This window comes from Capsaspora owczarzaki (genome assembly GCF_000151315.2).
Source record: "Capsaspora owczarzaki ATCC 30864 unplaced genomic scaffold supercont2.1, whole genome shotgun sequence".
NCBI lineage: Eukaryota > Filasterea > Ministeriida > Capsasporidae > Capsaspora > Capsaspora owczarzaki.
The window spans coordinates 1,635,995-1,663,749 of NW_011887292.1; the positions used below are offsets into that span (position 1 = coordinate 1,635,995).

Sequence of the window (27,755 nt, forward strand, 5' to 3'; positions counted from 1 at the left end):
AAAATAAAAACATGGCGATCGATTCGAGACAAGGAAGGGCGAAGGGCGAAGAGAACCAAGTGAAGAACCATGATGAACCAAGTGGAGCAAACATCTCTGAGCGTGATGATCTGTCTGTAGCAGCAGGATCCGATTTCATGCTCGTTTCGGATCCTTCCCCACCCAACCCGGCTTCCTCTTGCTGAGACGACGTTCTCAGAATCTCAACCAAAGCTCTCCAAAGCCAGTTTTTTTTTTTTTTTTTTTTTTCCATCTTTCTCTTTGCCACTGTGAATGAGCGACTGGGACTTGCGTTCTGCCTCCGCTCAGACGCCGCAGCAGCGACAGAGTAGTAACACTGGTGCTGGTAGTGGCGACCCGATTCTCGAGGACCGGATGATGACGGTAGACGGCGACCTGGCCATGGACGAGGAGGACGTAGAGGAAATCGACCTGCGCGACGAGCATGATGATGACGACGCCGCCGCCGACCCAGCTGCTGCTGCTGCCAGTAGTGCGTCTTCGCCGAGCAAGGCCCACCCACCACTGAACAAGACGACCAGCGGCGGCGTGTCCTCTCGCTTGGCCGCGTTCATGCGAAAGGCTCAGACGCCTGCAGCCGTGGTCGTCGTCCCGGCATCCCCTTCGGCTGCTCCCACGGCGCTGGCGTCTGCGCCGGGCGTTGCTGATGCCCACGGCAGCATTCCGCCGAGCCCCATGGCGTCGCAGCCGGGTTCACCGCAGCCGACTTCCTCGGCGATGTTCACCAACCTCAAGTCCGTCTTCCACCGCAGGACGCCGTCGGGCGCGTCAACCACCTCTGCTGCAGTCGCCGCGGGCCTGGCGTCAGGACATGCGGGCACCGAAAAGGGCGCTGTCGCCATGTCGGCGCTGCCGGAAGACATGCTCATCCCCGCCGAGGTGGCATCGCTGGGCTCGACCGGTCCGCCGTCGGCAACGGTCAGCTATGGCGGCTCGGACTTTGATCGCACGTCGTTCACGCACGTCAGCGGCGAAGGCAGCTCACTCGTGAGTGCGAGTGATGTGAGCAGTGCGGCTGACACGGATTTTGTCACGCTCTCTGCATTGCCCAGCCACCACGGCTCAGTCAACGAGCTGTCAAGGGGTACAAGCGCTACACCGTCGACGCATACGTCCGCTTCTTCCTATGAGATTGACCCAGACAATGTCGAGGACTTGACGGGGACACAGCGAGCGTTGACCACGTCCGACCAAATCACTGCCACTGCCGCTTCCTCCTCCTCGTCTGCCGCCGCGCGTCCCGCCCCTCCGACGTTGACATCCTCGCCTTCCGCCACCCCCGTCAAGACTACCCCGACCACCAAGTCCTCCCGTATCTTGGGGTTCTTCCGGTCGGGAAAAAACGCGGAAGGTGTGGCATCGAGTGCGTCGCCATCTTCTGCTGCTGCTGCTACTGCCGCCGCCGCCTCCACGCAATCCCTAGCATCACCACCGGTACCAGTCGACCTGGCTGCCGTTCCGAACGCAACCACGCAATCCAGCGCTCGACGCTCGTTATTCCAGACGAGTGATTCGGCAGTGTCGTTGGACGCGGACTCGACGGCTCAGATCACGACGCTTGTCGGCCAACCGCCTCTCCCAGGAGTGGTAGCCGACCCAGGCAATGCTGCAACAAGTGGGTCTGCAAATCCCGGACTTTCCGCCCCAACAATAGCGGATTCGGCTGCCTCTTCGCCAGCGGCTCCCCATACCTCTTCTTCTGCGTCTTCTTCTTCTTCTCCTTCTTCTTCTTCTGCTGCTGCTCCTGTTGCTCTTGCTATTAACTCGCCTTCTCGCAAAGGCCGGCCAAAAGCAGAAGCTCAGCAGACCCATTTGGCCCGCGACCAGCCTTTGACCGACCGCAGTGCTGTGCTGCCGTCCCAAGCATCGTTCGGCTTGTACTTGGGAGGCGGAGCGCCGTTGTGTCCCATCGTGTACATCACCAGCATCGTGCCTGGCTCGCCGGCAGCACGCGCAAACCCTGCACTGGCCATCGGCGATGAGCTCGTTGCCCTTGGCGCCACGGCTCTGGCTGGCCAGACTGTCGACGCTGTGCTTGAAATGCTCGGTGGAACATTGGAATCGGTGGACGTGACGTTCGTCCCGTTTGTTCTGGACTACCCTCCAAACCTCCGCCCGACGCAATTCGACGTCAAATTCAAGCAATTCAAGCAGTCCTTGTCTCTCAAGTTCTTCTCTTCCAAGGCCAGTGCGGCATCGCCCGCCACGCCTGCTGCTGGGACTGGCGCGCCTTCTGCCGACGCGGCCTCCGCCAACTTGTTCGACCTGCTGGATGATGCTGTGGCAGAACTGCAACTGGCACCTCCGCTGCGTGCGCAGATTGAGGCGTTTGAACAAAGCGCCGTGCATCTTGATGGATCGCGGGACAAGACTGCCAAGTACATTGCAAGCCTCAAGGCGTTGTCCGAGGCTCAACGGAAACTAGCCCAGTTCTTTTCGGATGTGGCCACGCGAAACGAGCCAGACCCCGTCCTCACGCTGGCCATGCAATCCATGGCGTCGACCTTGCTCGGCCTGCAAGCCGAGGTGACGCAATTTGTCGTCACGATGGAGCCCATCTTTAAAGAGCTGGCCGGGAGCTTTTTGCGCACCGTGACGGACGTGCGAAGGCTTGTCAAGCGCGTCGAGGCTGTCTGTGTCGAGGGTGCGCAAGTCGCAGCCGAGCTGAAAACGCTCGATACAGAAGAGCAACACGCCATTCGAGGACGCGGAGGACCCCTCGAACGAACGCGCGATGGCAACATTCGAGGGCGCGATTTGTTTGTCCGACTCGCTTCGTCGCGCACCGACTACCGTGCCGCGTCCAGTGAACTGGCCTCCAGACTCGCGTCGATTCAGGAAACAGTCGTCCCCGCGCTCACTGCGCAACTCGAGCGCATCGTGCGCGAGCTGGCTTGCTACCTGGGCGCATGCAAACAGCTGACCGACGATGCTCAAAAGTCGATGCACGATGAGATGGCCGCCGCTCAAGCGCAAAAGCAAAAACGACGCGCCGAGCGATCTCGCAGCAACCGAGACTCTCCGCCCGCCTCCACACCACCACCGCCGGCCCCTTCTGATGAGCGGCAAGCTTCTTCTTCTTCTTCTTCATAACCTTTGAAAGACACCGTCGAGTGAATTGCCAGTTTTCAACGCAAGATTAGCCTGTTGCCGCCTTCCCAAAGTGTTTGAGGTGGCTTGCATGTCTCCAACACTTTTGAGTTGCGTTATTGCATTTGGTTTCCCTGTTGGATGTGACGGCTTTGTTCCATTTGTCCATTTGTTCATACAATACTGTCCCAATAATCCCCTTATTGCAATCGTAGAAACCCTCTCATTCATTCCTTCATTCATTCATTCCTCATTTTTTTATTTTTTATTTTTTTTTTCTATTTCTCTCCATAGTCTTCTGACCATGAGTGGCAAGCAGGGAGGAGGCAAACAAGCTCAGCAGCAGCAACAGCAACAACAGGGCGGCAAGCGCCGCGGTGGCACCAGCGGAGCCGCAACCCCGACCACCCCGGCGTCTGGCGCGTCGTCTGGCGGCGGCGGTGCTGGCAACTGGGATGCCGAGGACGTGCTCCAGGCAGTGGTCATTGGCGACTCGTTCAACTCGCGCTTTACCCCAATCACAATGGAGCAGCCTCGCGTAAGCAGAATCACCTCGTTCTCTCTCTCTCTCGCTTTCTCTTTCTCTTTCTCCCCCGCCCCCGGCCTCGGCTTCCAACACGAGATGGACGACTCCATTCTAGTGCGTCAAGTGGAAAACAAAACAAACTCGGCGGTCGTTCCCGTTCGCTGAAGCGCTCGGACGTTCGAGCACATGCGCTTTGTTCGCAGAGATCTCGCCTGTTGCATTCCCCCCCCCCCACCGCTTCCCTCTTCGTTCGCTGCTGGCGTTGCCAAAGCAGTCACGTTGCATCCCTGCAAAAGCCACGAACGAGCTCGTTCTGGAGTTTTGGAGTGCGACGCAGCTTTGTCTTTGTCGCTTACTCGCCCCTGTGCTTGCCCCCCCCCCCAAACAGACACTGCTGCCGCTGTGCAACGCGCCACTGATCGATTACACACTCGAGTTCCTCATCTCTGCGAACGTGCAAGAGATTTTCGTGATTTGCTGCTCGCACGCAGACCTCATCAAGCAGTACATCGAGTAAGTGGATTGCACTGCAATTGCATCAGCGCCACTGCGAGTCCAAAAAACCGCTCACTGTCATGCTTGTATACTTTTGTGTGCCATGTTCGACTTGCAGAGGATCGCAGTGGGTGCGTCGACAGGGCGTGACCATTACGTGCATTGTTCAGCCAGAGTGCTTGAGCGTCGGCGATGCGCTGCGCAACATTGACCAGCTCGCCATCATCCGTTCTGACTTTATCCTTGTGTCTGGCGACCTCATTTCAAACATGAAACTTGCTCCAGTTCTTGCCACGCATCGGTACGGCGTTACTTTTGCTTGGGACAGCTAGACCATCTCTCTCTCTCTCGCTCTCTGTGCAGTTCTGAAACGTCTCATCACGAACTCTCCTTCCATTCCCACGTATGCATTTCGCAGGTTGCGACGAGAAAAGGACAAGGGCGCCATCATGACGATGGTCATGAAAACCGCATCGCCCGCTCACCGAACACGCTCGCTGGAGCGCGACTCTGTTGTGGCGGTCGAGTCCAACTCTCAACGCCTGCTCGCCTTCCGCCAGCAGCGCAGCCCTAACGCCACAAAGTTTGTGCTCCCCGTCTCTGTGTTTAAGGAACATGCTGCCGTGCAAGTTCGCTACGATCTCTACGACTGCCACATCAACATTTGCTCGGCAGTGGTAGGAGACTAGTTTGTTGGGGTTTTTTTTTGTTTTTGGAGGGTTGGGGACAAGGGGGCGGCGGCTTGACCTTCGCTGGCACATTGCTTGCTCAACCTCTCTCTCGCGCAACCTCTCTCGCGCAGGTCCCGGTGCTTTTCACCGACAACTTTGATTACCAAGACATTTACGACCTCGTCCATGGCATTCTCGATGAGGAGGAGATTCTCGGCAACAAGATTTTCATTCACGAGCTCAACAACGAGTACGCAGCTCGCGTGGACAACTTGCGAGCATACAATGCGGTCAGCAAGGACGTCATCCACCGATGGACCTTCCCCATGGTCCCGGACTATAGCTCAGAGCCTGGCGAAGCGTACAAGTACGGTCGCAACAACATTTACCAAGACGAGCGAGTTCTCCTGTCTCGGTACGATTGGGCGGCAATGTTGTGGCTTTTGAAGCGTGCAACTTGACGTTGGTCTCATCCTTGTTTTTTTTTTTTTTTTTTTTTTTTTTTTGGTCCTCCAATCTTCTTTGCTCCTTGCCCGCTTCCTGTGCAGCTCTTGCAACGTTGTTGAAGATGTCGTTATTGGCAAAGGTACCAAGGTTGGCGAGAACTCCCAAATTACGTGCTCCACGATCGGACGCAACTGTGTGATCGGTACGACAATTCAGTCTGTTGAATTTTTTTGTCCTTGGCTTGCGTTTGTGATAGTGTTTCACTGACCGCTCTCTTAATTTCTTGCCCTTTGACCATTTCCACCATCACAATGCAGGCGCTGGCGTCACGATCGAAAACTCCTATATCTGGGATAATGTCGAAATCGAAGACGGCTGCACGATTAAGAACGCTGTCTTGTGCAACAAGGCCAAGATTCTGCGCAATGTCGCCGTTGAGAGCGGTTCGATTATTTCGTTCAACGTGAGTTGTTGCTTGTGCAGCTGGCCTGCCTCCATTCTGTTGTTGCTGCTCGCTCACTCCGCGCTGTCTGCCAAATGTTTAGGTCGTTGTTGGCCCTGATGTTGTGATTCCAGCACATTCGAAGCTGACCATGCTCGATGAGGATGGCAACCTACCAGACTCGGGTATGAAGTGGTTTCCAGCAAAGATTGGAAGTTTGAAGAAGTGTGGCTCACATTCCCTTTTGAAAATCCAGACACCGTCTTTGACTCCAAGGTGGTTGGCACGGCAGGAGCGGGACACAACTTTGTTGTCGTTCCTGAAGACTTTGCAGAGGATGAGCTGGAGCACTTGAAATGGGGTATGCCTTCCTCGTTGTTGGGCGGGCGAGGGGGGTTGGTGTTTTGACCACTTTACTTGTCGTGCACTCAACATTTCGTACTGCTCGCCATTCCCAGGAGTTGATATTGTCCATGTCGAGGACGCAGATGTCGAGGACAGCGATGATTCCTTGTTTGGAGACGACACTGAAATGCACATGGAAGCCCCCGGTATGGATTTCTGCCGAAAATGTGTTGCTTTGACTTGTTCCTGCAAGTTGCCTTTTTTTTTTGCTCAGTTCAGTTCTTGCTGTCCTGGTTGGTACGTATCAGAGGACATTTTTATGCACGAAATTCGCGAGAGCATTCAATCCGTCGCTCTGGGCGAGCGCAATGTCGACGTCGAAAACATTGTGGTCGAAATCAACGGCTCCAAGCACGCCTACAACATTGAGGCGCGTGATTTGGCAGGTCTGATTGTGCAGGTTGTGATGGAGGTGCTCTTGGAGGTCAATCCGACCGCGCCTCACACGGCACTCAAGACCCTGTGCACTCGCAAGAACCCCGTTGTCCTGAGTCTGCTCAAGCGTTACGTGTCCGGCCAACAGGCGGACCAGCTCAGTTCCATCACTGCCATCGCGGTATGAGGAAATTGTGTTTGTGTTTTGTGTTTTACTTGTTTTTTGTTGTTGGTTTTGGTTTTGGGTTTTTCTGTCTGATTGGTTGAGGGGCGTGTGTAATGTTTGGACTGACCGTTTGTTGAACACCACAATACCCACCACACCGCCAATCAGAACGTTCTCGCGGAGCCAGAGGCCGAGGCAGCCCGCGGATCGTTCTTGAACCTTGTGCACAAGCTGTACGACTTTGATGTCCTTGGCGAGCGAGCCATCCAGACTTGGTTTAAGCAAAATGCAGATGAACCCAACGAAATTCGCGCCAAGCTCCGAGCATCGGTAAGTGACTGTGGAATGTTTCGTAAAAGGTGCACAAGAAGTACATTTTCGTTTGTTTCTCACTTGCGCTGAGGTCGTGCTTCCGCGCTTTTGTTTCACCAGCTCCAACGCCTCATTACCTGGCTCGCTGAGGCCGAAGAAGAATCGGATGACGATGACGAGGACGAGGACGATGACGACGATGATGAAGACGACGAGTAAAAAGATTGCTTGTTTTTCGGAATATAGTTGGTGTGTGAGTGTGTGTGTTGCCCCCCCCCCTCGGTGAAATGTACAACAAAAACAACCGCAGAGTACAACCTGCTGCTTTCGTTCTGTCTTCAGGTTTGATGATTTGCAGTGTCAGTGATTCAGTCAGTCTAACTTACCAGTCGTTTGAAACACCCTCGCGATGCAATCTGGCTTTGCCGCCTCGTCGGCATCATCATCGCTCGGCCAGCTTGCCAACCAGAATTCGCTGCTGCAGCACCATCTGTCCTACGTGCTGACTCGCATGCACGACGAGGCGTCTGCGGTGGATGCAGCCAACGCTGGGCGGACTGTGATTCGGCAGTTTCTGAACGAGGCGACCGTTGATCCGTCGCGCGGCTACCGAGCACCGCTCTTTCTCGACGCCGCCCACACGGGCCGTCGCGTCGCCAATCCCAACGAGTCTGCCGACGGGCACCACCAGTCCCAGCGCAGGCATGACAGCGCGCATCGGAAGCACGCCGCCGCCGGACGAGCACCAGCCGCAGCTGTTTCACAGTCTGTCTACTTGCATCGCCAGTACGGCGGCGGCGGCGGCCAGCAGCGCGGGGTCTCTGAGGAGGAGGACGACCGCGCGTCAGATGACGAGTCGCTGATCGATGGAGATCATCATCACGACCATCAGGACCGCCAACAAGATCGAATCAGCGGCAGCAGTCTGCCAAAGACGCCGCGAAATCCCAATCGAGTCAACGGTTTGGAAGCTGGCTTGGCACCCAATTCCAGTTCAGCCAAATCTGCTGCAAGACACGCGCACCAGACGCCTGCGACTCTACGAAAGAGTCCAGCTCGAGCATCATCTTCACATGCCTCAGGTCAGACGCCATTGTCGTCGTCGCGGTCCAAGAGTGCTAGGCTATCGGTTCCTGCCAGCAGCAGGCGCAACGAGACACTACAACCACAACTCGAGGCGATTGCTCAGCAGCAGGAAGTGCTCAATCAGCTCTGGCAGCAGCTGCAGGGCACGATGGAGGAGCACGACCAGACGGACGAGGAGGACCTGCAACAACAAGATCTGTTCCAACACGACGAAGTTGAGGACACTTCTGACAACGACGAGCTGCTCGATCTCGAGCAAGAAGAGTTGGACGCGACGTCAAATTCACAGCGCATCTACCCACAACAACAGCAACAACAACAACAACAACAACAACAACAACAACAACAACAACCCACGCACGCGGCAAATACTTCGCAGGTACTATTGGATCTCGTCGATTCGATCGAAGACCTCAATCTCCGCGTCGACAAGTATGCCAGTCGTCAAAACCGAGTCGCCAAGGCTGTCAAACTATTGGCCAACAACAGCAACAGTGCTGCAACCCCAGCGTCTGGACTGCGCGCCAGTGCTGCTGCTGTGGCAACAATGCCCCGTGGTGGCAATCCGACAACTCCGCGAGTCCCTCCGTTATTACGCTTCAACCAGCCAGCGTCAAGCAACACATCCGTTTTGGACACGTCCTTCCAGCCCAATCAGTCAACATCGTCCATGCTGAACTCGCTCCTCAACACATCGCAGTTGCTCAACACGACCGACTTGGGACGAGTCGCCTCGTTGCTGCCATTTGCGGACATTGACGTGTATCTGGCTGACTTGTCGACCACGTTTTTGCGACAACGCGTTGAGAGTACCTCTGCAAACGAGAGTCTGCTTCGGTGGCTGGAGCAGCCTGCCGCGGATGCCCTCGAAGTCCTGAGCAGCAGCGACTCGGCGCTCGGACCCAGCCGGCGCGCAAAGCTGTTTGCTCAAGTCCAGGTGTATCAAGAGAAGTTGAAAATCGCCGGGCTCTTGCTTCGCCTTACCGGCAACAGTATCACCCACTCCGCTGCCAATGTGACGGAAGCATGGCTGCGGCAACAGGCGCTCGCTCTCGAAGCATTCTCCACAGAGCTCACGCTTGGTGCCGCTTTGCTCCGCAGTGAATAGGCTCGCTTTCCATTTTGAGGTTGAGTTCTGTTCAATGATGATGGGTTTCGGAATTGTACAAAAAAGGTTGTCACAATAATTAAAGCAACAACAACAAAAAAAGATAGATGCAAAAACAAAAACCCCGGATTTAATCATCCGAGCTATTGCTGTCGGCTTCATCCGTCTCGACACGGGTTCGCTTAAGGTCTGTGTTCAAGGGCAGGCTGGCACGACGCTTTGGAGGTCGTTGCACGCGAGCCTTATCGCTGTCGGAAGTCGCGAGAGGAGCGGTGCTGGTTGCATCCATGGGTTCTGCGGCCGCCACGCCCGACCGTGCATTGAACAGGTTGGGTGCAGTGCTGCCAGACGAGAATCCAGCCGCCATGGATGAAAAGGAAGCACGCTGGAACGGCTCCGGCTGCTGGGGACTGCCTGGGTTGCTTGAATGCCTCGAGTTTGGCAGCGAATTCGTCTGCATTGCAGCTGAAGCGTTCGCCGCTGGCTGTGTTTCAGATGCATTCGATGGCTGTTGTGTTGGCCGTGCTCGCTCTCGGGATGGCCCGGCGTTTGCAGAGACCTGCGTCGAATGCAAGGCGGTAAGAATGTCTGTCACCAAAAGTGTTTGTCCAGCACAACGCAAAAGAGCAACGGCACCCCGTCCCCTTGCCTTTGTGTCATTCTGTTTGATGTATCGCAGCAGTATATGTGTCTTGTCTGTCGTGATGACTGTCGAGTCGTCGAAAGCGGGTGAGACTCTCTTGCGCGACAGCACACTCTAGCCACAGCAGTGCCCATGCAAGCATGCAGGCAGGGCAACTCTGAATGACACCAGCAATAACAGCAAGAACAGACTGCAGACCTTGGTCCCCTGGTGGGAGGGAGCGGTCGCTCGTGGCAGTGTAGACGGCAGGCCGCGTCGCATGGTGCGCCTTGTTGCGCGCATTGTAGTCCGAGAAGGCACTCTGATCGAACGATGGCAAGCCTGACAGGAAGTTTGCCTGTGGGTTTAGCGATCAGAGTGAAATGGCAGCGAGAGCGAGGCATGTGAGTCTGGGGGAGCGAGGGCCAGCCAATTCAACGCAATGGATGGATGGCACTGACCATCGTCGCTCAAATCATCAAAATATCAAGCAAAGACTGGTGATTCAACCAAGCTCGAGCCGTCAGAATACATGTACAAGCTAAACTGGATTGTTCAACCAATTAATTCTGGCAAACAAACTGGATTGCTCGAGGGTTTTGCTGCACAGTGCGCGACTTGGTTTTGGGATGCAACTGATCAGTTCCTCAGGTCCAGTCAAAATTGGTTTGACTCTGGCCAAGCTAGAGCTGCACTTGTAAAAAGCTGTGTGCAGACGTCTTTTGCTTTGATGTTTTGTCAATAAAGTGAATCAGCAACTTGATGCAGTACAAAGCAGAAGTGGATGTTTCATTCAGGATGCAACAATCATCAACAAAAGCGTGCGTTTCGAATCGAGATCAATTGTGTAAGCCGACGGGCATCGTCGACTAATCACCAAAAAAACCTCTCTGACACAGCAACATGAGGTAGTTCATCCAACAACACACAAACCGCCGGGATGGAATGGACGGGGGGTTGAGTCAACCAAACTGCCAAACTGCTGCGCAAGCCACACGAGCACTGGTGGCATGATGACTCGCATGACCCCGCCTCATCTTATTTCGCCTCTCCGCGTCGCTCCATCAGCCAATCTGCTCCATGAGTCCATTTGATTGGCCTATGACCCGGCGCTGAAGGAGATTGGCTGGTGGCTCGTGCGATAACAACGTCCGTCATAACAACGTAAACCCGTCGGCGAATATTAAGTACTGTCGTTTCCCACCCAAATGTTCGCACTGTTTTTTTTTCTCTGGCTGATGCTCCACTCTCCTGTTCGCCCGTTCCTCGTTGAGGTGGCCAGACCCACGCAAGCCGCTGCAGGCCTCGTGTCTCTTGGAGCGCATTCACCAACCTTCAAGCCACAATAACACAAACACATTGCGGCTCGGTAAAAAGAAAAGAGAAAAACAAAATTTCATTTCATAAAAACCGCCAAAAAAACAAAAGCCATCAGTTCTGTTTTTGGTGTTTGTGTTTATTTTGGATGTTGTTTGTTGTTGTTTATTTCGTTCTTGTTGATTCCATTGCGCAGTGTAATTTTGGGTTTTTTTTTATTCATCTGTCTGTTACTGATGGTGTGCTTTAGCTACGTGTGTGTGTGTGTGTGTGTGTGTGTGTGCATCGTGGGTTGAAGTGCGAGACGGGGGGGGGGCGCGTGAGCGAGTGCGGGTTTTTGTAATCGTTTTATTTTTCCTATCAACGGTGTTGTTGTTGTTTTGTTGTTGTTCACGTTTTTTATTTGCCGCTTGACTCATTCTCCCGCTCTTCTGTGTGTGTGTGTCTCTCTCTCTCTATCTCTCACACACTTCCGTTTGGCGCTCGTATCACTGTCTCGTAACCTTCAACAGCTCGAAAGCCATGGTTGTCCACGCCGCGTCGTCGAGCCATTGTCGTGCGCTCGTCGCTGTATCTGCTTTACTGCTCGCAGTGTGTGTGCCGCTCGCCTCTGCCGCTCTTTCTCCGTACTTCCGCCCGCCAGCCTTTCCCATCGTTGCGAACAACCCGTACTGGTCCATTTGGTCTTTATCGGATGCTCCTGGCAGGTCGTGGACCGAACACGCGTAAGTTTTGCTCATGGTTGATGCAGCTGTTCTGCCGTGTGGTTTTTTGTGTTTTGGTTCCTTCTTTTTCTTGATCTTTCTCTTTATCGTTATCTTCCATTATCGTCTTCTTCTTCTTCTTGTTTCCTCCACTTTGTCATCTTATTGCTAGTATTGGAGAGCTGCGAACATGCAGGGATGAACAGTTGGCAGAGCCTCTTGCAGTTTACTTGTCCGGATCGGCAATTTTCGAGGCTTGCCATTCATATCTGCTTCTCCTCCCCCTAATTCGTCTCCCCGACTCTGCTTTCAATGTACTCCTGTCATTGACCGAGTCAAATCACGTCCTGCACCGTTTGTTTGCATGCATCTAGAAACGGCGGCGTTCAAGCAATGACTGGCTACGCCAAAGTCGATAGCACCTACTATCGCTTTCTGGGAGTGCCGTCTGTCGGTGGCACAGGCATCATTGTGGATCCCATTTCGACCCAGGTTTGTTTGATTAGCGCCCTTTGAGCTTGCACGATCGGCAAAAGTACCCCGACTTACGGAACGATCTGTTTCACTGGCGAATAGATTTTGCCGCTGAGCACCGTTTACACCTTCAAGCTCGGAACGGCCATCCAGATGGTGTTGACTTTCTCAAACCCAGCACAACTCGATGACGATACCTTGGTCTCGGTGCCAGTGACGTATGTCACGTTCGCGCTCTCGTCCCTTGATGGCGCATCGCACACTGTCAGTCTCTACATTGATCACTCGGCCGAGCTTGTTGTAGCGGATCCTGCTACGTCAGTTAATTGGAACGATGTTTCAACCAGCGCCAACACAATTATCCGCATGGGCGCCAATGTACAGTCAGGTCAGATTTCTGGTCGAGATGCTTCATTGATTCAAAAACGGTATTGCACTCATTCAACGAAATTACAGTTTTAAGCGGCTCCACGAATGACCGTATCAACTGGGGTAATGCATACATGGCTGCCCCCAAGGAAACTGCCCTCGTAGGCACTGTCAGTTCCGATGCCAACTGCAGAAACGCATTTATCAGTGGTGCTGCTGCACCAGCTTTGCAAACTGGTCCTCGAAATGGCAACGATAACTGGCCTGTGTTGTCACTGAGGTGGAACGGCCTGAGTGTGACCTCCACGACAAGTGTCACTAAATTTATGACCCTTTCCTATGACAATGTCAACACGATGAACTTTTTCTCCAAGGTTCTCCCTCCGCTCTGGTCGACAAAGATTGGCACGATCCTGACGGTGATTGCACAGATGCACACCAACTATGCCACCTACATGAGTGCCATCAACGCCCGCAACACTGCCCTTGTGACTCTGTTCGACAAGCGCGGCTCCAACTCTTACACCACCTTGCTGTCGCTCGTGTATCGCCAAGTCACTGCATCGACCGAGCATGCGATCGACACGACCACACAACAGCATTACGTCTTTATGAAAACGTTCGCCACCAGCTCGACCAATGGTCCGGTCAACGGGCAGGTCAACGCGGTGACCACCATGTTCTTTGCCTCTCCGTTCTACTTGCTGCTGAATCCCTCGCTTGTGCCAAAGATGCTGCTTCCTGTGCTCAAGTACGCCAACAGCGAGACCTCGTTCCCGTACACGCGTAGCTGGGTAAGTGTTGCTGTTGCAGCTGCAGTTGTAGTTTGTGTTTCTTGCAGCAGCTTTGCTCAGCTTGGCATGTATGGTTGGTTGCACGATATTCTGCAGGCTCCTTCGCATCTTGGCCAGTGGCCGCTCTGCACTACCGCGGTTCCCACAACCTACGACATGCCAGTCGAGCACACGGCCAACATGCTGATCATGATCACGGCTGCCGCCCAGCGTGGTGCTCCGCTGACCTATCTGCAACCGTACTGGCCGCTCCTGACCACCTGGGCAAACTACTTGGTCGCCAGCCTGCCTTTCCCAACGAGCCAGCTCTTTGTGGACTCGTATGGAACAGCGTCTGCGAACAACGTCAACCTTGCCATGAAGGGTGCGATAGGAGTTGGCGCGTACAGTCTGCTGCTCAGCCTGACTGGCAACACCACTGCTGCGGCCCAATACATGAACTCGGCCACAAGCTTTGCCAGCCAGATTCTGGCGCAGTCCTTTTCGACGGACCATTATCTGCGCGAGAAAGGCGCGGTGAGTTTCTCCTCGTTTTTGCGTTTTCGAGCTGAATGGGGATTCTGTCGTTGTGTTCACTGACGAAGGGGGTTGGTTGCATTGCCATTGCCAGGCTGCAACCACCTGGTCTCTCAAGTACAATCTGCTGTTCGACCGCGTGCTCAAGCTCGGACTGTTTGCGGATGCCGTCATGACGACGGAACAGACCTTCTACACGCCCAAAATGGGCGCGTATGGTTTGCCGGTTGACAGCACAACCAGCGCCAACGGTCGTGTTGGCGAGCAGGGCTTTGTTGCGGCAACCGGCACAACTGCTCAGTTTACATCCATTTTTGACAAGCTCTTCCTCTATGCCAACACCACCGCGAGTCGTCTACCGCTGGGTGGTAAGTAGTTTGTTACGAATGGGGGGGGGTGCCTGCGGTTTGTATATTCACTCACTGTGACTGCAATTTTGGCCCTCAGATTACTATGTTGTTGGATCAGGCGCCAATGTGGACTTCCGAGCAGGCGCCTTTGTCGGTGGCCTCTACGCTCGCGAGCTTCTCGAGGATGTTCGGGCAGTGGCCTCGACCTCTTCGATTTCTGCTCGCGCAGCCTCGACTGTGTCTGCTGCAACGGCTTCGTCGGCGTCGCTTGCATCGTTTTCCTCGGCTTCCATTGCTTCTGCATCGTCAGCTTCTCTCGGTTCTGCCAGCTCGGCCTCGATTGCGTCTGCGTCCATTGCATCTTCACAATCTGCGTCTATCGCATCTGCCAGCTCAGCTTCTGCCGCCTCCGTCGCATCGTCGGCATCCGCGTCCATTGCATCCGCTAGCTCAGCATCCGACGCGTCCTTGGCGACGGCGTCGTCGGAGGCTTGGCAAACTTTTGTCGCGTCCGAGGCCTCTGCAGCGTCCGATGCGTCTGTAGCGTCGTCGGCGTCGGCGACTGTTGCATCTGCCAGCTCAGCATCAGATGCATCTGTTGCAACTGCCAGCTCGGCATCTGATGCATCGGTGTCATCGGCCAGCTTGGCATCTGATGCGTCCGACGCCTCTGTCGCGTCGTCGGTGTCGGCGTCGGTTGCATCGGTCAGCTCGGCATCCGATGCATCCGTTGCCTCTGTCGCATCTGACGCCACTGTCGCGTCGGACGCCTCGGTTGCGTCGTCGGTGTCGGCATCGGTTGCAACTGTCAGCTCGGCATCCGATGCATCCGACGCCTCTGTCGCGTCCACTGCGTCTGCGTCTCTTGCAACTGTCAGCTCGGCATCCGGTGCGTCTTTGGCGTCGGCTTCGTCGGCAGCGTGGCAAACCTCCGCAGCGTCCGCGGCGTCCGCAGCGGCAGCAGCAGGGAGCGACTCAGATTCCACCCCGATCATCATTGGTGTTGTGGTCGGCGTGGTCTGCCTGCTTTTGATTGTCCTGGTGATTGTTCTGGTTCTTCGTCGCCGTCGTGTTCGGAAGCCCGCAAGCGCGCCAGCATTCGACTCCACGGCTCCATTCTTCCAGGTTCCAAGCTCCATTGTTGCAAATTCTACGTTCGACCCGTCCTATGACGATCTGCACACCCCGTCAGAGCCAAACTATGACACGCTGCAAAATGTCTCTGGCGCCGAAACCAAATCTGAAGCCGCAGTCGTGTCTGAGAGTACGTATGACGAGCTGAAAGGCGCCCATTCCGGAGCGCCACAGTCTGAAACCTTGTACTCGGAACTGCGCACGTCGCATCCCCCGCAGGATTCGCCAACACAAGAAGACGCGCTGAAAGCGACCGACTGAACGGTTGGACTGTCAATTTAATTGTTTGCATTCCGTGTTGAATTTTTGGCCGATTTCTTCTGCTTGCTTTTTCTGTTTGCTTCTTTTGTATGGTTTTGCCAAGTTATTTGCATGCTGTTTTCGTGATGACTGGACATTTGCTTTCGCGGCTGCCTTGACGGTCTCTCGCTACAAGTGCAGACTCCTTTCAGCTTGTTCGTCCAGCTCACGAGGTCCTCAGTCCCACCCTTGAAAATAAAATCCAATATTTCGCCCGTACCGCTACGTCCAACATTTTGCCCCGCCTTCCCACCCCCCCCCCTGCAAAGCGTTGTATTGTGTGCTTGAGCGTGGACGTTGTGATTTGCAGTATTTTGAGGTTGTTTTGGCGTATTTTCGATTTTTTTTTACTAATTTACGACCAGTCCTCGACCGTCGGGTCAAACCCGTTTGATTAGTGCTCCGTGAACGAACGTCAACCCTCCTCAGGAAGAACAGATTCCACTGCGCTGATAATGTTCACGGCTCGGTGCATACGTCGCGCGTTACTCCTCGCTGCTGTGGTGCTGACTGCGGGCCGGCTGATCGTCATGCCAGCTGCAGCCACTGTTTTGACGTTTCGCCCGCCAGCAGTCCCCGTCCTCGCCAACAATCCGTACTTTTCCATGTGGTCGGCAGCAGACTCTCCCGGAAGGTCGTGGCTGACTCACGCGTAAGTTTGGTTGTGTTTGTGCGCGCCGCGGTCGTGTGTGCGGGTTTCGCTGCGCAAGTGCAAAAAAGTCGGCTGATTGTGGTGGTTTTTTTTTTTTTTTTGGTTTTTTTTTTTTTTTTGGTTTGTTTGATTGTTTTTGAGCTTTTGGAAGACGGAGGGAGTCGACAGTGTCCACTGTGCCCTGTGGTACCGTTGGGGTTGAGCGCGAAAGATGCTTGTATTGAGGTGGTGGTCGGTGGTTGAAGAGACGCGTTGAATACAAAATGAGCGCACATTTTTACAGCCAAACAACAACAACAACAACAACAACAAGAACAACAACAAGAACAAACATGCTGTTGATTCAATGAATGCGCAAGCCTTCGTCGTCGGCTTCGCTCTTCGTATGACGGCTCACAGCCAGGTTTGCATTTGCGTGAAAAAAAAAACCAACAAAGAAACGATGGAATTCAAGCCATTGCCGGATATGCCAAGGTCGATGGTGCAAATTTCCGCTTCATGGGACAGCCGTATCAAGGGGGTTCGCAACTGGCGACAAATCCCATCTCTGTGCAGGTATGTTTTCGGAAGATGTCGACTTTTGAAGCAGAGATGGTCAAGTGGAGCCACACACACACACACACCATTTGCCATGTGTATGTTGCAGGTTTTACCCCTGAGCACGATCTACACGTACACGCTCGGAGCCGTTCGGATGCTGTTGACATATTCCACCCCAGCACTACTCGACGATGACGCGCTGATGTCTGCTCCAGTGACTTATTGCACATTTGAGCTGTCGTCGATGGACGGCGCACCGCACACGGTTGATTTGTATATCGATCACTCGGCTGAGGTTGTGGTCACCTATGCGTCGAATACCTCGGTGACTTGGGACGACTTGTCGACATCCGCCAGCACAATTCTTCGTATGGGCGCAAGTGTACAATCCGGTGAGACTCGTGCAAATGAGGGTGCTTCAATGAGGATTGTGATTGCGCTCATTAGATTTGCCCTCACAGTTTTCAGTTCAACGGACGACCGCATTAACTGGGGCTACTTTTACTTGTCGGCCCCTAAGGAGGCCGCGCTCGTAGGCACTGTCAATACCGACACCAATTCCAGAGATGCGTTCGTTGACGGCAACCCAGCACCAATTTTCGATACGAACAAGCCTCGCTTGGGCAGTGATAACTGGCCCGTGCCGTCCTTGAGGTGGACTGGCCTGGCTGTGAGTCCCACGGCAAATGTCACTCGATTTGTGACTCATGCCTACGACAATGTCAACACGATGAACTTTTTCTCCAAGGTTCTCCCTCCGCTCTGGTCGACAAAGATTGGCACGATCCTGACGGTGATTGCACAGATGCACACCAACTATGCCACCTACATGAGTGCCATCAACGCCCGCAACACTGCCCTTGTGACTCTGTTCGACAAGCGCGGCTCCAACTCTTACACCACCTTGCTGTCGCTCGTCTATCGCCAAGTCACTGCATCGACCGAGCATGCGATCGACACGACCACACAACAGCATTACGTCTTTATGAAAACGTTCGCCACCAGCTCGACCAATGGTCCGGTCAACGGGCAGGTCAACGCGGTGACCACCATGTTCTTTGCCTCTCCGTTCTACTTGCTGCTGAATCCCTCGCTTGTGCCAAAGATGCTGCTTCCTGTGCTCAAGTACGCCAACAGCGAGACCTCGTTCCCGTACACGCGTAGCTGGGTAAGTGTTGCTGTTGCAGCTGCAGTTGTAGTTTGTGTTTCTTGCAGCAGCTTTGCTCAGCTTGGCATGTATGGTTGGTTGCACGATATTCTGCAGGCTCCTTCGCATCTTGGCCAGTGGCCGCTCTGCACTACCGCGGTTCCCACAACCTACGACATGCCAGTCGAGCACACGGCCAACATGCTGATCATGATCACGGCTGCCGCCCAGCGTGGTGCTCCGCTGACCTATCTGCAACCGTACTGGCCGCTCCTGACCACCTGGGCAAACTACTTGGTCGCCAGCCTGCCTTTCCCAACGAGCCAGCTCTTTGTGGACTCGTATGGAACAGCGTCTGCGAACAACGTCAACCTTGCCATGAAGGGTGCGATTGGAGTTGGCGCGTACAGTCTGCTGCTCAGCCTGACTGGCAACACCACTGCTGCGGCACAATACATGAACTCGGCCACAAGCTTTGCCAGCCAGATTCTGGCGCAGTCCTTTTCGACGGACCATTATCTGCGCGAGAAAGGCGCGGTGAGTTTCTCCTCGTTTTTGCGTTTTCGAGCTGAATGGGGATTCTGTCGTTGTGCTCACTGACGAAGGGGGTTGGTTGCATTGCCATTGCCAGGCTTCAACCACCTGGTCTCTCAAGTACAATCTGCTGTTCGACCGCGTGCTCAAGCTCGGACTGTTTGCGGATGCCGTCATGACGACGGAACAGACCTTCTACACGCCCAAAATGGGCGCGTATGGTTTGCCGGTTGACAGCACAACCAGCGCCAACGGTCGTGTTGGCGAGCAGGGCTTTGTTGCGGCAACTGGCACAACTGCTCAGTTTACATCCATTTTTGACAAGCTCTTCCTCTATGCCAACACCACCGCGAGTCGTCTACCGCTGGGTGGTAAGTAGTTTGCCACGAAAAGGGGGGGGGGTGTGCCTGCGGTTTGTATATTCACTCACTGCGACTGCAATTTTGGCCCTCAGATTACTATGTTGTTGGATCAGGCGCCAATGTGGACTTCCGAGCAGGCGCCTTTGTCGGTGGCCTCTACGCTCGCGAGCTTCTCGAGGATGTTCGGGCAGTGGCCTCGACCTCTTCGATTTCTGCTCGCGCAGCCTCGACTGTGTCTGCTGCAACGGCTTCGTCGGCGTCGCTTGCATCGTTTTCCTCGGCTTCCATTGCTTCTGCATCGTCAGCTTCTCTCGGTTCTGCCAGCTCGGCCTCGATTGCGTCGGCGTCGAGTGAATCTGCATCAATCGCGACACTGGCTTGGTTGACCTCTGCGGCATCAGCGGCTTCTGCCAATGCTGCGGGTGGTGATGATGGCAACGCTGCTCCCGCCATCATCGGTGCTGTTGTGGGAGCCCTCTGCCTTCTTCTCATTATCCTGGTCGTTGTGCTACTCCGCCGCCGCCGTGCCAGGAAGACACGTGAAATTGTGGCTGATCGGGATAGCGCATGTGAACTTTACCAAATTCCGACCGAGGTGAAAAATATCCTCGCTAGTTCGCACTACGACACACTGGCCAAGCCAAGAGGCAGCGCGGATCTGCAAAGCGGCAACACGGAAGACGGCGAGGCCAAGCTCGCAACAACCTCCGAGTATGAGCTGCCGGCACGCGCTACCCATTACTCGGCCATCGTGGGCGGCTCTTCTTCAACCAGTGAGGCAACCTACGCGTCGCCTAGTGTGTCCTCGTATGCTGCGTTGAATCACGAACCCAGCGCGGGCGGTGATGAGGGTGCTTATTCCGTTCTGCAGCAAGACCTAACGATTGCTCCCAAAGAAGCTGGATACGCGCGCCCCGAGCGAGAGCGTGCATCGTCCCAATCCTCAGGCACGGGCGACAACGATTATGCTGCTCTCAGCCACCAGTAACCGGATTGGTTTGTCCGTGGTCAGACATGGTGTGTCATCACAGTTTCTCGTTTCGTCGTGAGGCCATTGGTTCGCCGTTTCTGTCGATGCATCTCGCTTGTGTGCTGTTGCTCGTGCGGGTTTTTTCCTTGAATTGTCTCATTTTTTTTTTTTACTTTGTAATGAACCGCGAGATCAATCGTTGCATTTGTCCACTGTTGTACCTGAATCTTTATTCAAGTCCGTAGTTTTCCCGCCATTCGAAGCTTCTAGGCGGTGGAAAGCAAAACGAAACAAAACAAAAATTGAAAAAGACTGACGACATTGATTACATTGCATTGTGCATGCAGACAAGGGTAAAGTCTTATGGCATTCATGTGAGTTCAAAAAGAAAGCCAAAAGGTTCGGGCGAACGAGGTCAAAGCTACTGCTGTAGATCTATCTCACTTTGAGCAAGAGCCGCTTTTGTTGCTCAATGTCGCATCTCGAGCAACTTTCAACAATGTGCTGCTGCCGATGAGACATGTTTGAGCTCTTGCTCTATCTCTCTCTCTCTCTCTCTCTCTCTCTCTCTCTCTCTCTCTCTCTCTCTCTCTCTCTCTCTCTCTCTCTCTCTCTCTCTCTCTCTCTCTCTCTCTCTCTCTCTCTCTCTCTCTCTCTCTCTCTCTCTCTCTCTCTCTCTCTCTCTCTCTCTCTCTCTCTCTCTCTCTCTCTCTCTCTCTCATGTATCTGTATTGTGCGTTTTTGAGTTTTGTTTTTCAATTTCACATTTGCTGAGATGTTTCTGCGTTGTCGTTTCTTGAAGAACAAATGTTCTAACAAAATGATTGTTCAAGCAAAACGCTCATACAAATACAAGAACCCAAAAGGCGCACCTCATACTTCCACGCGTGCCTCAGCGAGTAGTTCCGACGACGGCGGAATCGGCTCGTACAAATCGCCAAACGTATGCTGGGCGTCATCATACAGAAACCGGCGCAACGGCTGCGGCGCGCGGAAGAGCGCCCGGCGAGCACTATTCAACAGCGACATCTTGGGGGGAGTGACTGCCAAAAAAAAACGAAAATAGCAAAGCAGCCCTCGTTGTCAGCAAGCAAACAGCACAACCGCCCAAAGCCATGTCAACCAGCGGCATGCTCACTCATCAGCACTCACGCATGGCAATCCAGACTTGCGCCTCATCCTCCATCAGTATTTCCGTCGCTGAGTTTTCGGGTACTCCGCGCTGCAGCGAGGTTGGACCGACCGCAGAGCGCAACCGAGCAAGTAATTCTTCTCGGCTATAGTTGACTGGAATGCCAAGTAGCCGCAAAAGGAGAACACAACTGGCCGAACGTAACTCGCAAGCTGTTTCGAGCAAACACAACTCGCTCACAAGCGCAGCCGCATCGTGCTCCAGTCGCGACAAGGCGTAAATAAGCAGCTCGACGTTTTGGCAGACAAACTGATCGGGGCGCTCAGGCCGAACAGACGCACAAAGCAACAGAAGCCAGGGTGCGCCATTGCCGTGGTCAATGAGCATGCGAATGGCCGCAGCGTCCTCGCTGCGGGCGACGAAAGCCGCAGCGAACTGCGCACCTCGGTAAATGCTCTTCTCGGTGTCCGAGAGTCCAGCAAGGTCGTACGATTTGCGGTTGGCGAACAAGTCAAACTCGGTTCCGTCGGCAGCGGGAAGGGCGCTGGGCAGTGGCAGCCCGTACTCGACAACCGCGAGTATGAAACGAGTTGTTTCACCCGACGAGATTGGCCTGGATGCCTCGGGCAGTCGCCGGGGAATTAACTCGGGCCACAGATGCATATCAAGCTCGGATATGGGGATGGATTGCAGCAGCAGTCGGAAGACCTCCAGATCGCGTGCGAGGAGAGCGTGTTGCAGTGCAGCTCGTGCTCCTCTCCGCGCCCCGTATGACAGCAGCAGCGGGACGATGCGCGTACTCTTGGCTGCCAGGCGAGGCAGCAGATCGACGAGATGTGGTCTTGTACTTTTTCCAGAAGTCGGATTATAGTACCGAGCCGGCACCTGAGCGTCGATGGGCGCGCCGAGCTCAAGCAACGCCTGAAGGAAGTCAGCGCGTGGGATGTCGTGCTCAAGGGTGTACACAGTGAGCTCCCGGGCCGTGACGACGCCGCCAGCCGCGACAAGGAAGCGGAGCATGTCGCAGTCGAGGTTGCGAACGACCCCATCAAGAAGAAAACGGGTCGGTGTCGCCCCAAGTTCCACCATCAGCCGGGCCATGTCGACGAGGCCATACCGCACTGCGGCCCAAAGGCCGAGCTCGACGGGCATGCCGCACTCCGTCACCAGGATGCGGATCACATCAGCATGGCGCCGCAGCACCGCGAGATGCAGGAGCGTGACATGGCTTTGGCAGCGCGAAATGCAACTCGTGAGTAGCTCGCCGGTCAGCACAGAGGCGAGCGTGCGGTCAGCGTCAGTCTTGCTCCTGGGCAGATAATACCACCACCTCCTTGAGCGCTCATCGAGTGGCGTGTTATCAAAACACACTCGCTGGACGATAATGCTCAACACTTCCGCAGCTGGGATATCGCTCTTTGACTGAAAGTTGAGGTTCGGCAGCGCCTGGCGCAGCGGAGCGCCGCTGTCAACAAGTGCCGACAGCTCGCCGAGCTTCTGTCTCAGGATGGGGATGTCACCGTGCCAGACAGCCAGGAAGAGGTGCCGGACGAGGAGGGGGCAGGTCAGCTGGTATGTCTGCCACTCGTCCCAGTCGAATCGCGGGTAGAGGCGCAAATGCGGCAGAGCGTACACATCATGCGCTTCGTTTGTGCCGTCGATCATGCCTTCGTCCAAGGGCAGACCGAGCTGGTTGAGGCATTCGACAATCTCAGCGAGCATCTGTTTCGGAGCGACATCGCGCCCCAGCTTCAAAAGTTGAGTGGGAACATCCGCAGTCTGGATGAGGTAGCGATCGAATGGTAAGCGGCCGGCGTGCCAGTAGTAGGCGAGCACGCGCAAGGCCATCAATGCCAGGTCAGCGTACGAGCGTTCGATGCCGTCGTCCCAATTACCATGATTCTTGCTCAGGAGAAACTCTTCGGGTCTCTTGACACGAATGAGCGTGCGGCTGTGTGGATACCACGATGTGGGCGATGCTGCGAGCAGCTCGGTCGTCGGAGTGGCGAGGCTCGCGGCCACAACTGCTGGTGATGGGGTGTCGAGTTGAGGGAGCGGCTGTGTCCCTTGAGCCTGCGTCCCTTGAGCCTGCGTCCCTTGAGCCTGCGTCCCTTGAGCCGTGGTTGTGGTCGAGGAGGAGGCAGATGCGGCAGCGTTACTTGCAGTAGAAACATGAAAATGCGCCAACGCTCATTTCATGTTGTAAAGATTTCGCTGTCAGCTCTAATTGCTGAATGTCCTCTATTGAGCCTATACACCGAGATAAAACCAAAAAAAAAAAAAAAAAAAAAAAAAAAAGCGCCTTTCGAGAGGGTAATAGACCGACAAGGAAGGCACAGCACTGGGAGGCTCGAATTTTTCAAACAACCTGAAGTCCCAATCTCACTCCATCATTCAGTCTCTTCTTTTTCCATTGCATTGACCAATGTTGAGCAGCGGTGCGCTTCTGCTTCGTTCTCGCGGCGCAGCAGCCGCTCGCGTGCTCACCCAGGCCACGTCCCCGTCGACGCCCGCTCAGCAGCTCCAGACTGTGTCATCATCACACGCATCAGCAGCAGCGGCGGCAGTGCTTGCCCTGCGCATGTCAGGTAAACGAGATCTCTGGGCTTTGCCTCTTCCTCTCATCTCCCTCTCCCTCTCCCTCTCCCTCTCCCCCACTGCTCCATCGTATGCATATCCAAGGGGGAGGGGGAGTCCGTGATTTACAAAGCCCCAGTCGTTTGTTCCCCCTGCTCGTCGTTGGTGACTGTTTGACCTCTCATTCCCCATTCAACCTCGTGCTGGCCTCCATGCTCACGTCTGCTTGGCCTGCGTTCCACTTGGACGACCCTTTCCTCATCCTCAACCAAAAAAAACACCCCCACAGCACTGCACTTCTCGTCGTCCAGTAATCGCGCCGCCAAGGACCAACAGGCGCCAACAGAGGCGTCGGCCACCGGCAGCAGCAGCGCGGTCAAAGCGCAGGTGCCTGGTCGCCGACGATTGCCGCAGCTCCGCTACGAGCAACCGCGCCCAAAAGACACCAAGCGCGGCCAGCGCACCGCCCACAGGTACCTGTGGGACAAGGCCCTGGGAGAGCCCACATGGAAGGAAGGCATGCTTTCGCATCTTGCGCGCGTCCCGCCGTCCGTGCGCGCCGCTGAACGGCAAGCATATGAGACAGCCAGCGGTGCTCCTCCGACACCCAAGGCCACGCCACAGTCGGGCCAACCTGCCAAGCCCGAGCTGACCGACGAGCAGCGCCAGCACGAGCGATACATGAACGTTTTCCGTCCACGAATTGAGCCTCCGGCACCCGTTGCTCGTAAACCGCGTCAGGTTTGTGTTTGCTGCTGCTGCTGCTGCTGCTGCTGTTGTTGTTGTTCTCTTTGGTGGTGCGTGGTTGATCATGCTGTGCAGTGCGGTGATCAACCTTTCCCTCACTATTGACCGCTTCCCTTCTCCTCTTCTTCCCCCCCCCCGGTGCAGTTCAATGGCATTCTGCGCTCGATCGCAATGGGCTACCGCAAAGTCAACCTCGTTGCTCGCCTGATTAGCAATCTGCCATTGGCGGATGCCATCCTTCAGCTTCAATTCAGCCCAAAGCGCGCCGCAAAGCTCCTCTTGCCCAAGATTCGGGAAGTTGCCGTCCGCGCAGCCTTGCAGAACGTTCGGATTGAGAACTTGTTTGTCTGTAAGTGTGCCTCAAATTTGGCGACCTGGTCATTGTTTGGAATAGGGCCGTTTCTCGGGCGCTGATTTGTTTTTTCTTCGTGCTTCTCCTTTTTCTTCGTGCCTCTTCAGCGCGCTCGATAGTCGGCAGGGCCACCCCACTGAAGCGAGTCATTCCACATGCTCGAGGCCGCGCCGGCTCCGCTCGCAAATACCGCAGCCATTACATGTTCACTCTTGAGGTTGGGTCACCTCGCCCACCAAGGCGACAAACCATTTTCGAGCGTCGTATCTACCGGACCTCGCGTGTCCACTTTGCCCCCGCCAAGAAGATTGTTTCTGGCCTTTCGAGTTAATTGAAAACAAACAAAAAAAAACAATCCTGGACTGTCGCGCGGTTTCGGGGGGTTTTGTTTGTTTTGCTACCAGAGATTTCTTGGTGGTGTTGTTCGATTGGTGATTTCTTTTTCTCACCTTTGCACATTCGATCGTGGCAGGCAATGGAAGCCTTTGTCATCAAAAGAAATGTTCATATTGACTATATCTGGGTCATCATGTGGAAAGGCAAAAACAAAAGGCAACAACAACATGTATCAAACAGCACACGACAGTGTCAAAAACAAAAGCAACCGACTAATGCGAGGCATGCTTGGCCATCAACTGACGCATTCGTGAAGCAAAGTCATCCCGATCAATGTAGCAGCCTTGCAAGTGCCTCACGCCACTGGAGGGATCGAAGGAAGTGCGGCCGTGCAACACGCGGCGGTTGTTGAAGGCAACAACGTCGCCTGCGCGCATGTCCAAGCGCCACTCGCTGGCGCGCTCGCGCATCTTTTCGTTGATTTGGCGGAAGGCCGAGTAGAAGGGCACAATGGCGTCCGGGTGGGAAATCAAGGGCTGCATGGTGCGGTTGTTGACGTGGACCTCGTACACCTCTTGGTTGCGATCTGCGCAAAAGATCGGGACGTGGTTAATGTACGAGTGGTCGCCGTTCTTGATGCCAAACCCGACGTCGATGGACGAGAGCACCTGGAAGGCGGTCGGGTCGGTCTTGCGGAGCCATTCGGCAATCCAGAATCCGTCCACAAAGACACTCTCGCCACCGGTCGCGTCGGCGCGAATGCAGTGCAGAATCTGGATGCCAGGAGACTTTTCCATATAGTTCATGTCCGAGTGATGCTTGAGCTCCACGCCAGTGTAGGCCAAATGCGCGCCGGGGCGCGGCTCGTTGAGCACATCGAAGAGCAAGCCATAACTGGTCTCCTTGATGTGCGCAATGCGACGGCCCATCGCAAGCACCTGCTCCTTCTCGGCCGGCGAGCCACGCACAACGGCAACACCGTAGCGCTCGAGCATCTTGAGCCACTTGAGCACGCCCTTGTCGTCGGTCGCAAGCTCGCTGTATTCCATGATGGGCAGCTGGCTTTCAATAATGTTCTGGTCCCACAGCGTCATGTTTTCCTTGCGCGTCGAGTTGGTCGGGGGTCGGGTCTCGTACAGCGAGTACATGTTTTGGCGCAAAAAGGCGGCGTCGTACGTCGATTTGTGGCCGTCGTTGTTCCAGACAATGTCGACATTGCCATCCGCGTTCACACGCAGCGACGCAGGTTCAATGTTGATTGGGAGAGAGGGAGTGTCTAGCACCTTTTGGTGCGTGACTGGATGCCGGCAAGCCGGGCAATGGCAGTTGTCGCGAAGCTGTCATCAGAGGCAAGTCACAATCATAGACATTCGATTCAAGTGAGCGGACCGATGGAGGTGGTGGGGAGATTGTGCATCAGCAGAGGGGTCTCGAAGAATATGAACAGATCAAACGAAAGAAAAGAAAGCAAAAAACAAAAACGCTGGGTCACTGTGACCAAAATGGGTCGCACAGTGTTGTCGCTTACCCAGATGTAGTGGAATTCAGCAGCCTTGCCGTCGGCCCAGGCGCACTTGAGGGACTGCGAGCCCATGGGAATGACTTGGCGGACACCGGTGGCAGCAGCGTGCTTGGGGGTGGAGGAAGAAGCCTCAGTGGCGAATTGCGCATGGTCGGAAACCGCCGCCGTCGCTGATGACCCACGAGCCGTCGCCGCCGTGGAGAGACGAGCGACCTGCTGTGTGGCAGCACGCAGCGCGGCAATGGAAGGAGTTGCGCCAGTAGCAACAGCAGCAGCAGCAGAAGAAGCAGCAGCACTGGTCGAAGCAGACCTGGCAGGTGCGAGAATTCGAGCGGTCGAGCGAACCGCACACGAAACCGAGCGAGCGAACATTTTTGGACGTAAGAGTAGTTGGGGCTTGTAGAGTAGCTTGGGGATGTTCAACGCACAACACAACACGCGCAAACTTGTTGACTTTTGGTAAGTGTTGAGCAAGTGTGAAAAGAGAGAGTGAGAGAACGAAAAACCAAAAACCAAAAAAACAAGGACTGAAGAGGTGAGCGAAACGGGAACGGAAGCAGCTGAAATAGGCGAGCGAACCAACCCCACACAGATGGCCCGCAGCTGTCAGGGCGAATGTCAGCACGCAATCAGGACACACATACGCATTCACACTCACATTCGCACACTCGGACACGAAAAGCGGCGTCTTGTTCTATAGGACAGGGCGAGAGAGAGGTGGGGGATGGAGAGGTGTTGTTGAGGAGGCGGAGGTAAAAAGAGAACGGAAACCCCTGAAATTGGGCTTCGCAACGAGACGAACTCGACGAGCGGAACAAGGTTGCGTAGACGCGGCATTTTGATACGATCGCATACGACATACCAACGCAAACAGAACGCAAGGCAGCACCTTGAGCGTTCAGGTTTGGTGCTACGCAATTGGTACTGCGGCAGAACAGAACTGAACGCTCATCGCTTCCTCGCTTCCCCCTCTCTTTGTCCTTCCGTCGGCCGTGCTTGCCTACCATGGGTTGTGTTTTTTGTTTCTTGATCTGTCCTGTTTCAAAGAGCAAAAGCCGGGGGGGTCGATTTTTGTGTCTCACGTTGCGTTTTCCAAACAACGGCAGCAGGTTGACATTACGCCGCATGGGTCGGAACAGCTGTTGTCAGAGAGGGTCACG

The 27,755-nt window shown here is 54.8% G+C and overlaps 9 protein-coding genes across 9 annotated transcripts; 6 read left to right on the forward strand and 3 right to left on the reverse strand.

The window, feature by feature from the left end:
* The first annotated feature begins 251 nt into the window (after positions 1 to 251).
* CAOG_00492 (hypothetical protein) lies at positions 252 to 3,332 on the forward strand. Its single transcript, XM_004365306.2, has one exon. It carries the CDS (start codon positions 274 to 276, stop codon positions 3,112 to 3,114), a length of 2,841 nt encoding a protein of 946 aa, XP_004365363.1. The 5' UTR covers positions 252 to 273; the 3' UTR covers positions 3,115 to 3,332.
* Positions 3,333 to 3,371: 39 nt separating this feature from the next.
* CAOG_00493 (translation initiation factor eIF-2B subunit epsilon) lies at positions 3,372 to 7,287 on the forward strand. Its single transcript, XM_004365307.2, has 13 exons — positions 3,372 to 3,649; positions 4,026 to 4,150; positions 4,251 to 4,433; positions 4,551 to 4,809; positions 4,935 to 5,218; positions 5,352 to 5,452; positions 5,568 to 5,713; positions 5,796 to 5,877; positions 5,949 to 6,053; positions 6,151 to 6,243; positions 6,346 to 6,653; positions 6,807 to 6,968; positions 7,071 to 7,287. Exons 1-13 carry the CDS (start codon positions 3,416 to 3,418, stop codon positions 7,167 to 7,169), a joined length of 2,181 nt encoding a protein of 726 aa, XP_004365364.2. The 5' UTR covers positions 3,372 to 3,415; the 3' UTR covers positions 7,170 to 7,287.
* A 50-nt stretch (positions 7,288 to 7,337) lies between these two features.
* CAOG_00494 (hypothetical protein) lies at positions 7,338 to 9,241 on the forward strand. The gene has a single exon (XM_004365308.2). The coding sequence runs from the start codon at positions 7,360 to 7,362 to the stop codon at positions 9,142 to 9,144; it is 1,785 nt and encodes a 594-aa protein (XP_004365365.1). The 5' UTR covers positions 7,338 to 7,359; the 3' UTR covers positions 9,145 to 9,241.
* Positions 9,165 to 10,301, reverse strand: CAOG_00495 (hypothetical protein). The gene is made up of 4 exons (XM_004365309.2): positions 10,228 to 10,301; positions 9,986 to 10,124; positions 9,794 to 9,852; positions 9,165 to 9,703 (listed from the first exon to the last, which is right to left on the reverse strand). Exons 1-4 carry the CDS (start codon positions 10,228 to 10,230, stop codon positions 9,275 to 9,277), a joined length of 630 nt encoding a protein of 209 aa, XP_004365366.2. The 5' UTR covers positions 10,231 to 10,301; the 3' UTR covers positions 9,165 to 9,274.
* Positions 10,302 to 11,574: 1,273 nt separating this feature from the next.
* CAOG_00496 (glutaminase) lies at positions 11,575 to 15,941 on the forward strand. The gene is made up of 7 exons (XM_004365310.2): positions 11,575 to 11,808; positions 12,162 to 12,279; positions 12,364 to 12,649; positions 12,718 to 13,424; positions 13,521 to 13,940; positions 14,035 to 14,308; positions 14,388 to 15,941. The coding sequence occupies exons 1-7, from the start codon at positions 11,606 to 11,608 to the stop codon at positions 15,683 to 15,685; spliced, it is 3,306 nt and encodes a 1,101-aa protein (XP_004365367.1). The 5' UTR covers positions 11,575 to 11,605; the 3' UTR covers positions 15,686 to 15,941.
* A 157-nt stretch (positions 15,942 to 16,098) lies between these two features.
* On the forward strand, positions 16,099 to 20,132 carry CAOG_00497 (hypothetical protein). Its single transcript, XM_004365311.2, has 7 exons — positions 16,099 to 16,376; positions 16,814 to 16,931; positions 17,023 to 17,308; positions 17,378 to 18,084; positions 18,181 to 18,600; positions 18,695 to 18,968; positions 19,052 to 20,132. Exons 1-7 carry the CDS (start codon positions 16,180 to 16,182, stop codon positions 19,945 to 19,947), a joined length of 2,898 nt encoding a protein of 965 aa, XP_004365368.2. The 5' UTR covers positions 16,099 to 16,179; the 3' UTR covers positions 19,948 to 20,132.
* A 670-nt stretch (positions 20,133 to 20,802) lies between these two features.
* CAOG_08416 (hypothetical protein) lies at positions 20,803 to 23,235 on the reverse strand (the record flags this gene model as incomplete). Its single annotated transcript, XM_011271685.1, has 3 exons — positions 20,803 to 20,972; positions 21,082 to 23,164; positions 23,221 to 23,235. The coding sequence occupies 3 exons, from the start codon at positions 23,233 to 23,235 to the stop codon at positions 20,803 to 20,805; spliced, it is 2,268 nt and encodes a 755-aa protein (XP_011269987.1).
* Positions 23,236 to 23,453: 218 nt separating this feature from the next.
* Positions 23,454 to 25,253, forward strand: CAOG_00498 (hypothetical protein). The gene is made up of 4 exons (XM_004365312.2): positions 23,454 to 23,649; positions 23,928 to 24,379; positions 24,530 to 24,734; positions 24,845 to 25,253. Exons 1-4 carry the CDS (start codon positions 23,487 to 23,489, stop codon positions 25,066 to 25,068), a joined length of 1,044 nt encoding a protein of 347 aa, XP_004365369.1. The 5' UTR covers positions 23,454 to 23,486; the 3' UTR covers positions 25,069 to 25,253.
* Positions 25,222 to 27,118, reverse strand: CAOG_00499 (gamma-butyrobetaine dioxygenase). The gene is made up of 2 exons (XM_004365313.2): positions 26,602 to 27,118; positions 25,222 to 26,410 (listed from the first exon to the last, which is right to left on the reverse strand). The coding sequence occupies exons 1-2, from the start codon at positions 26,965 to 26,967 to the stop codon at positions 25,346 to 25,348; spliced, it is 1,431 nt and encodes a 476-aa protein (XP_004365370.1). The 5' UTR covers positions 26,968 to 27,118; the 3' UTR covers positions 25,222 to 25,345.
* Between the last annotated feature and the right edge of the window lie 637 nt (positions 27,119 to 27,755).